The sequence below is a fragment of the Salmo salar genome, chromosome 24 (genome assembly GCF_965601325.2).
Source record: "Salmo salar chromosome 24, fSalSal1, whole genome shotgun sequence".
NCBI lineage: Eukaryota > Metazoa > Chordata > Actinopteri > Salmoniformes > Salmonidae > Salmo > Salmo salar.
This window is the reverse complement of record NC_138314.1, coordinates 10,997,501-11,007,034: the sequence shown is the minus strand read 5'-3', so window position 1 is coordinate 11,007,034 and position 9,534 is coordinate 10,997,501. Positions and strand designations below refer to the sequence as shown.

General features: G+C 42.8%; 1 protein-coding gene across 2 annotated transcripts in view; it reads right to left on the bottom strand.

The window, feature by feature from the left end:
* Positions 1 to 1,283: 1,283 nt before the first annotated feature.
* The window catches only part of LOC106584955 (tumor necrosis factor receptor superfamily member 10B), an 8,509-nt gene continuing 258 nt past the window's right edge, over positions 1,284 to 9,534 (bottom strand). Inside the window, exons 2-10 of one of the 2 annotated variants that reach the window (XM_014170639.3) lie at positions 7,879 to 8,044; positions 7,553 to 7,681; positions 7,273 to 7,384; positions 6,944 to 7,053; positions 6,601 to 6,693; positions 6,301 to 6,341; positions 5,471 to 5,725; positions 4,075 to 4,108; positions 1,284 to 3,901 (exon numbers count right to left, since the gene is read on the bottom strand). In XM_014170639.3, coding sequence (XP_014026114.1) covers positions 3,609 to 3,901; positions 4,075 to 4,108; positions 5,471 to 5,725; positions 6,301 to 6,341; positions 6,601 to 6,693; positions 6,944 to 7,053; positions 7,273 to 7,384; positions 7,553 to 7,681; positions 7,879 to 8,044 — 1,233 coding nt within the window. In that variant the 3' untranslated portion in view covers positions 1,284 to 3,608. The remainder of the gene's footprint in view (positions 3,902 to 4,074; positions 4,109 to 5,470; positions 5,726 to 6,300; positions 6,342 to 6,600; positions 6,694 to 6,943; positions 7,054 to 7,272; positions 7,385 to 7,552; positions 7,682 to 7,878; positions 8,045 to 9,534) is intronic. The other variant, XM_014170640.3, reaches the window with a different exon arrangement.

The following is a 9,534-nucleotide window of genomic DNA, read 5'->3' as shown; positions in this document are numbered from 1 at the left end:
CAGGCCCTACTTTGCCTCTTGTCCGAGTCCAAGCCACGTAGAGACTCTTCAGTTAAATTACAGGCACACTCACCCCTGCTCTGGAGGGCAGAATCTGTAGGCTTCAAGATGGGTAATTGGAATCGAGTTGCTTTACCGTGATTGAGAGGTTTTGAACGCTGATGAAGGGACATCATGATTCTCTCTGTTTCAACCAGCTTTGAGTTCTGCGAGAGTGTAAGTCTCTTCAGTCTCAGACGAGCACTGCGTCGGGGAGCAGTGCATACTGCAGCATGTCCCTCACGCATGGATCCTGTGCCCTTGTCCTCAAGTACTCTTCCACTGGGCGTTCGGGTGCTGACTAGGATGACACCGTCTCTCCCAGTAGACAATTGTCTCTGTTTGATGAGATCCATGTTTTTAAAGTCCAGTGTCTCATCATCACCCTTGATGTTTTCTCTATGTGTAGGACTCTGGAGATGCGGTTTGGCTTGCTTGTCCCAGTTCCCCAGCCTCATGATTAGCTGTGATGTGCTCTCCTCCTGCTCAGTTTCTATAGGTACAGACAGATGGATAGGGTCAGTCCCTGTAGCTACAGACCCATGGATAGGGTCAGTCCCTGTAGCTACAGACCCATGGATAGGGTCAGTCCCTGTAGCTACAGACCCATGGATAGGGTCAGTCCCTGTAGCTACAGACCCATGGATAGGGTCAGTCCCTGTAGCTACAGACACATGGGTAGGGTCAGTCCCTGTAGCTACAGACCCATGGATAGGGTCAGTCCCTGTAGCTACAGACACATGGGTAGGGAGCTGTGTGCCACTGCCACCTGCTGTACTGTTCTGAGAAGCCACTTCACGCCTATTTCTGTTTCCTTTCCGGGATGGCCTTGCCAAGGCTTTCCTCTCAGCCTCTATACTGTGAGCCCACCTTCGTTGGTGGAGCCTGAAGCACACTAGACTCCTGGCATTGCCCAAGGAAATGCCAGTCTGCTGCATGAGCTGCCTGACGGTGCAGCTGTTGAGGTCAAATGCCCCAGCGTTCTTTGCCATCCTGATACCGAGTGCAGGTGCAGCAGAGACCCTTCCTCTCTACCTCCTGGTCTTGCTTCTAACAATATATTGAAACAGAATGACATTTCGGACAACACACAATTATGACATCATAGAACATGTCAACCAAATAACAATCAATGTTATATCTCTAAGATGTCACTAAGCTTACTCTTTGTGACATGTGATTGATTCTTGGGCAACATTTTAGCAATATCTGGTTCTAGTTAGAGACATTTAGAAAAGAGCACAAAATATATAAAACCTTTATTTCAAAACTGATGCATTAATATCCAACTTGTTGTATTGTTCTTAAAAAAAGAAAATACATTGTAAAGAACATCTACATAAATAATGTGAAATTATAAATTAAAAGGGACACTGCCATTGGCAACTGCACTTTGGCTCCAACTCAAGGATATACTGACAAGATCTTTAAAACTTCAGAGGAGATATGACAAGAACATAATGCAGAGACAATTGTATTTGAAATAATGAACAAAGTCTTGGGAGAGTAGCTTAACTCATTTCATCAGTTGAAAAAAGGCCATGATAAATACTACAGAGGACATCACAAAATACAGCGTAGAGGACTAAAGGCTGAGGATATAAGCTCATCATTAAAACAGCAGAAGACAAAATAATTTCCATAGTTTCCACTAGGTGGAGTTATCTGCTCTGAACACATGAGATCTGTGCAACATTAATCATTTTCAAAATGCCAGTGCCATCTAACACTTACACTGAAACATTGTTGCTTTATTTAGTTTGATGGACATCGCTCAACATACATTATTTCCTTAAGGAGCAACAGGACCTTGGCATTATTATCAGTGCATGAAGACAGTACTATGGTGGAAGCCAAGGCAGCATTATTTCATGACAAAACAAAGTCTATAGTTTGTACAGAATATTCAGCATCAATAGATCTGGCTCTACAGGACCGACATAAGAAAACAACCTTATAGGCAAATACACATTTACCAGTCCTTTAAATGTAAAAATAAATACAACTGTTATACATTCTATGCTGAATCATAAAAGACACACACCACTGGTCGTGCATCCCAAATGGCACCATATTTATATATAGTGCATTACTTGTGACTAGAGCCCAGGTCAAAAGTAGTGCACTATAAAGGGAATACGGTGACATTTGGGATGCACCCCTGGTGTTTAAAATACATTCAGGATGGTCCATGCATTTCATGATGTCCTGACCACTACAGCAGAGTAGACTACATCCAGTGTATATTCTTCCCTTCTCCTACAGTTGACAGTGTTTACTCAACACCCAGGAGCTCTACAGTCGCTAGCATGTGCATAACTTATCAGTTCGCTGTGCGAAACTGCAGAGGGAATGATTCAACAGCAAGACAATAGGCCTGTCGCAGCAAGTACCGGAGATCATTTAACTAATCACACATACGGCTCAGTTATGACTCCTACTGTCTGAATTTTGGGTATTTTCCCCAGAACTCCCTAGAAGCAGGGACATGGTGCATTCAGAAAGTACTTTTAGAGCTTGTTGCAAATGTATAAAAAAAAAATATATATATATCACTTCTGGAGCAGCTTTTCATTAAGGATCTCTCTGTACTTTGCTCCGTTCATCTTTCCCCTCGATCCTGACTAGTCTCCCAGTCCCTTCCGCTGAAAAACATCCCCACAGAATGATGACGCCACCACCATGTTTTCCCCATAGAGATGGTGCCAGGTTTCCTCTAGACGTGACGCTTGGCATTTAGGACAAATAGTTCAATCTTGGTTTAATCAGACCAGAAAATCTTGTTTCTCATGGTCAGAGTCCTTTAGATACCTTTTGGCAAACTCCAAGCAGGAGTTTTACTGAAGAGTGGCTTCCACCTGGCCACTACCATAAAGGCCTGATTGGTGGAGTGCTGCAGAATGGTTGTCCTTATGGAAAGTTCTCCCATCTCCACAGAGGAACTCTGTCAGAGTGACCATCGGGTTCTTGGTTACCTCCCTGATCAAGGCCCTTCTCCCCCTATTGCTCAGTTTGGCTAGGCGGCCAGCTCTAGGAAGAGTCTTGGTGGTCCCAAACTTCTTCCATTTAAGAATGATGGAGGCCACTGTGTTCTTGAGGACCTTCAATACTTCAGAAATGTTTTGGTACCCCTTCCCCAGATCCGTGCTTTGACAAAATCCTGCCTCGGAGCTCAACGGACAATTCATTTGACCTCATGGCTTGATTTTTTCTCTGACATGCACCGTCAACTGTGGGACCTTATATAGACAGGTGTGTGCCTTTCCAAATCATGTCTAATCAATTGAATTTACCACAAATTGTAGAAACATCTCAAGGGTGATCAATGGAAACAGAATGCACCTGAGCTCAATTGCAAGTTGCATCGCAAAGGGCCTGAATACTTATGCAAATAAGTAATCTGCAAAAAATGTCTAAAAACCTGTTTTGGCTTTGTCATTACGGGGTTGTGTGTTAACTGATGAAGATTTTTTATTTAATCCATTTTATAATAAGGCTGTAACGTAACAAAATGTGGGAAAAGGGAAGGGGTCTTTATACTTTCCTAAAGCAATTTTACTTTCTGCATATTAATTTACTGCATATTCATAATAACCATTTTCAATGGCTTTATAAATAATATTTTCTGCTGATAACTTTTGGTCCAAATAAAGCAAGGCTTTGATTAGGTCATTCATGTCGGCTTGCCTGCCCACCATTTCCAACCATACTTTTAACAGTTCATAGACTCGGTCTTCAGGATGAAGGTGTGCAGTGCTTTTTATAGCATTGTCACTGAGTCCGATGTGCCTGAAGAATCTGTTATGGTAGTAAACGTCCAGCTCTTCAAAAAGTTCAAAACTTTTCTTCAAGGACTCGTCACCTAAAATAAAAAATAAAAAAAGGCCCCGACATCAAAACCCACCGTGCTGTACTGTATTATAATCTTAAATCAACGAAAATATGGAGCACAGCAGAGTGGGTCACAGACAAGGCTAAATAATATTAGTACGTTAACTAGTCTAAATCCATAAAATATAGAGGGTATACGCTCACCATTCAAAGGAGCAAGTTTTCTGAGGACATCTTCCTAGAAAAAAAATAAAACATGGTCAGTCATAAATCATAAGTCAGGCTCCTAAATGAGGCCCCTGCACTAGCTCTGAAGTTTGGCTCTTGGAGGGTCGTGCAGGAGGGAAGGACCTCAACACCAGCTCTGGACTTCTTGTCTCTGGCCTTACTCCGTCCTTTCCTCGACCCTGCATGTGCATCTATAAATCACATTTATGTGCTTGGGCCTGGCCACTAGCAATGGTTAATTAAATCTTCAAAAACAAGTGTCAAAACTGCCTAGTAAGTCTTGTGCCTAGCAAGTTTTCATCAAGATGGATGGTGTAAAGGGAGTAGCACTACTTCAAAATGGGACACGGTTGTTTGGGGTCCATTTACCCATGAGAGTAATTATGAATTGGGTGAATTAATGCTGTATACACATCAGACAGACTGTGGCTTTCAAACAGTAAATAAGTACAGTGCATTCGGAACGAATTCAGACGCTTGGCATTCACACCAAAGAGTTCAATCTTGGTTTCATCAGAACAGAGAATCTTGTTTTTTCATGGTCAGAGTCCTTTAGGTGCCTTTTGGCAAACTCCACCTGGACTGTCATGTGCCTTTTACTGAGGAGTGGCTTCCATCTGGCCTCTCTACCTGATTGGTGGAGTGCTGCAGAGATGGTTGTCCTTCTGGAAGGTTCTCCCATCTCCACAGAGGAACTCTGGAGCTGTCAGAGTGACCATTGGGTTCTTGGTCACCTTCCTGACCAAGGCCCCTCTCCCCCAATAGCTCAGTTTAGCCTTGCGGCCAGCTCTAGGAAGAGTCTTGGTGGTTCTAAAACTTCTTCCATTTAAGAATGATCGAGGCCACTGTGTCCTTGGGGACCTTCATGCTGCAGAAATGTTTTGGTACAATTACCCAGATCTGTGGGACCTTATATAGACAGGTGTGTGCCTTTCCAATCAATTGAATTTACCACAGGTGGGCTCCAATCAAGTTGTAGAAACATCAAGGATGATCAATAGCAAAGGGCCTGAATACGTATATAAATAAGGCATCTGTTTTTATTGCTTTTTATACATCTGCAAAAATGTCTAAATACCCGTTTTCACTGTCATTATGGGGTATTGTGTGTAGATCTATGAGGGAAAACCAAAATGCAATCCATTTTAGAATGTGGAAAAAGTCAAGGCTACAATGTGGAAAAAGTCAAGCGGTCTGAATATTTCAGAATGCACTGTATATTGAGCAGAGAAAATAAAGATGAACAGAAAGTAAGACCAGACCCAGAATAGGATGGGAGTTCTAAAGAAACAATGAAGATGAGGATAGAAAAGGGCTTGAGGGAAGACAAGGGGCAGGTTCGCATGAGCATGCCCTGTGCTGCTGCTCTCACCGTAGCCGCAGTGCCAGGCTGCCTCTTGGCCGAAGGGCTGGAAAGCGGGGAGGATGAGGGTAGTGCGGACAAACTGGACTGGGAGGAGTTGGTGGTGTTGTGGAGGCTGTCGCCCAGTCCATTGTCCTCATCGGCTGAGGGGGTGTTGGCGCCCACCACCAGGGTCAGCTCCAGCAAAGGATGGAGCCGTGTGTCATCCTGCACAGCACTCCGGTTGTTCTGCCTCTGCTCAATCGACCTGTTGTTTTGATCATCCTACAAGATATGAAAAGTTATATGCAGTCTAATGAGGCCCATTTGTTGCTGTTCACTTATGCACTTTGCCATGTTTTCACAATGGTTTCACAGTGCAATTGTTTTCACAGTGCAATTCTATCAGCTCATCGGAGTAATTTTATCAGAATTCATCTAACTCAATATGCAGTGCTGATTGGCCCAGATTCAGACCAGAGTTAAGCGTGCGTAAGTGTAACGCAATTCCCTTTTCATGCGCATTTCTCTCAATGCGTATTCTCTCGAGTCTGTCCGACAAAATTCTAATTTGATAGGTACACCGTATTTAAAGGGATGGCTGAAAACCCGATTGAAAATCTGTTGGCCAGCAAGTGGGAGTTTGTCAGCAGTTGAATTAGATGTATTCAGAGTGCGCAAGGTAGCCATACCTGCAGAGCATGTTACACGAATTAATAAGGCAAGTCTGAATACCAAATAGTGAGAAGTGCATAGGAAAGGCATGTGTAGGAATGACAAATTCCTAAGTCGGGATCAGCCCCATTGAGTCTGACACCGCGAATGTGAAAATAACTTTGGAATGAGACTGGCTGACTCACCACCTCAATTTTCAGCGTCTCACTGGGATTATTCTGGGAGTCTGGAACAGATGAAGTATGAAACACACAGGGCACTTTACTTTTAGGTACAATATTGACACGTTCTGTTGACAGCTTTAAGTGCACCACTGCTGAGACAGTGAGGTTTGAGACTCTGTTGCTTCTGGATGGCACCCTACTACCTGTATAGTGCACTACTTTTGACCAGGCCCCACAGGGAATAGGGTGCCATTTGGAAGGCATCCTGAGACTTCACTTTTGAAAGATCAAAAAGGTATTTATTTGATATAAATGACTTACCTCTCCTTTTACAGCAATTTCGCCTCTTCCAATGGACAGCGGCAATTGCAGCAGTGATTCCCAGTACTGCCACCACAATCACAACAACACCCGCTGTTTCAATAGAGAGAAATTCACGTTTAATGTCACAACCCCATCCATCCGCTGTTGACCAAATAAGTGGCAGGGTTGACACTTCGTCGTTGTTTGAATCCCAGAACGCCCGTTGAAATTCAGAAATAGTCATTTTCCAAAATATACGCAACATTCATAATATCCTACTGCGTTAACGCACAGTAAAATCCTAATCCATAGTAATAAACAGGAGACAACAGAGCATGCAGCAAGGTGATGTCTGCTGTACCTGGACCTGGTCTTGTACCTGAGATGGTGCTGGATGTGGGCAGTCTGGCCTTACACACCGTGTTGGACGTGGCGGTGCAGTTCTTCAGCCTCACCTCGTTCTCTTTACATCTGAGATAACGGGGGTTTCAACAAAATATCATTTTAAAAGCCATATTAAAACCAGTTTAATTAGATTGTATTTATTGATGAATAAATGCCATGTATAAGAAAGCTATTCACCACTGTGCAATAACGTCTTCACAACAATCTAATGAAGTAAAAATGGAGGTTAGGCTAGATTTAGTTTGAGAGCATCAGCGTGCATGTTCACATATTCTATGGACATACCTTAAGCACTTTTGGCACACCTCACAGGCTTGGTCAGGGGCACAGAATAACCCAGGTTTACACCGGCACTCTCTGTCCTGAGTGATGGTGCATGCCTTCGTAGTCACCTGATCTGTGAGAGGAACATACAGAGTTTAATGTTAAAGACAACAACAAAGGAAAAAGAAAAAAAATCAGACACGGGATAGATCGGAGCCTTGGAGTTCAGCCATTTCATTTGTCATTCATTCTAACGGATCATGTTGAATTTGAAAAGGGCTAACATGTTAAACAGAATTACCTGAGTGACACGTGGTGCACTTCAAGCACTGTCGTAGTCCGTTGCCATGTTCAGTGTATGTGTCAAACTCACAGGTCTCACACGTTCCCCTCTCCAAGGCACGTGTGCAGTACGCTTTGACATATGTACCTGAGGCCATAGAGAAACAACAGTTGCTGGGTTAACCAAACAGGTGTCTTACCTACCTGTACATACAGCAGACACTTGATACTGAATATGAATTACTGTAGTCGTATAACCATGGTCAATACAAGGCCAAAGTAGTGTACCATTTCAAGTGCATACACTGGTCTCAGTAGACAATCTTAAATCTCTATTTGTCTCACCAGCTAGGCAGTTTAAACAGCAGATGTTGTCATGTGGGTGCTCCAGGTTTTCCCGGCATGAGATGTCCCGCTGTTTCGAGTTTCTGACGCTACCTCCTGTCCGTGTCAATTTAAGGCCAGACTGAGCTGCCGCCATGGGGTTGAGGGCCCAGATTAGGAGGACAACCTTAGATAAAGATGAAGCACACATGAAAAACATTGTCATCCAGTTTTCACCTAGCTTACTTGAGACACCCATAACATCTAAGGAAAGTAACCAAAGTTGGTGAGGAAATTACCGTTGTAAAAAATAGGTGTGAATCGCAAATGGCACCCTATTCCCCATATAGCGCACTACTTTAGAGGGCCCTGGTCAAAAGTAGGGAATAGCATGCCATTTGGTACATAAAGCTAGGTCTTTCTTTCCTCACAATATGACATTGTAGTCCTGACAATAAATCACTTCCCCTTCAAGGGAATACCATAAAAAAAGGTCCATATTAATGAGAGAAGGGCAAGAAAATAATCCAGGAATGTCTATGAGATCATCCAAACCTTGTTTGTCAAGACATTTCCTCATCTTTGTACATGCAGAGCTCCTTGTTCAAGTGACAGACTTGCCAAAACTTAGGTATGATAACAGGGACAATATAATTGCATTCATGATGCATTCACTGATTCACTGATGCTCGATCAAAAACAACTACAAATCTAATGTTATTTCGTAAACAACAGGTGTAGACTAACACTTCAACTATAAGTGAAGCAGTCTAATGATTAGTCCCAACAATTTCTGTAGTTACACAAAAACTAATTTTGAAACTGGTCTTTATCTGGTTCAACTATTTGAGGGTGGCATTTCTCAACTGGAGGCCCAACAAGAAGCGCTGTGATGCAATTTCATCACAAATCCATTTGGAACGTCTGAGTCACAAGATACATGGGCACACCCTATTTAGCAACCTGTAGTCACCTGTAAAGTATGTACAAATATGAGCCCACGAACAAACCCAAGCACACTCCAGAGTAGAAATGAGGAAAGGTGACAATAGATATGCTGCATCATATTATGTTCGGCTGCCGTTTTATGTATTCTCCCAAAAATGTTATTTGGAACATAAATACACAGCTATTTTAGCATTAAATTGATAAATGTTCTCTCTGCCCAAGGCAAAATGTGTAGAATTGCAAGAAATTAGCTTTTGAACTGCAACATTTTCTCACTAATGCCAAGCCATTAAAATGTTATTTCCCAGGGGCTGAAACTTATTTCGTCTGCCCATTCACTGCAAAAACTGCTTGCATGCAAAAATCAATCGCACTCTAAAGTAGGAGTTGTGTTCTGATATTATGAGGGGGTCCCTGATGTATTTTCTAACGTATCACAAAAGGCGGTCCCCGAAGCAAAATAAAGTTTGGGAACCCCTGCCTTAGTCTAACTAATCACCGGCGTCAACAGGCACTACATAAGAATTTCGCACCTTTATGAGGCTTTTCCATTGGCATGTTTACGCGACATTCTTTCTGGCCGCACAAATGGCGCATCGACTAAGTCAGAACATGAGTTCGAATTTTAGAATAAGTCAAAAGTAACATTACTAGTTAGGCTCCACAATTTCATTGATGAGGTAATGATAGGGCGCGCGTGCTGTGTGACAACAACGCTTCAAAGTAACG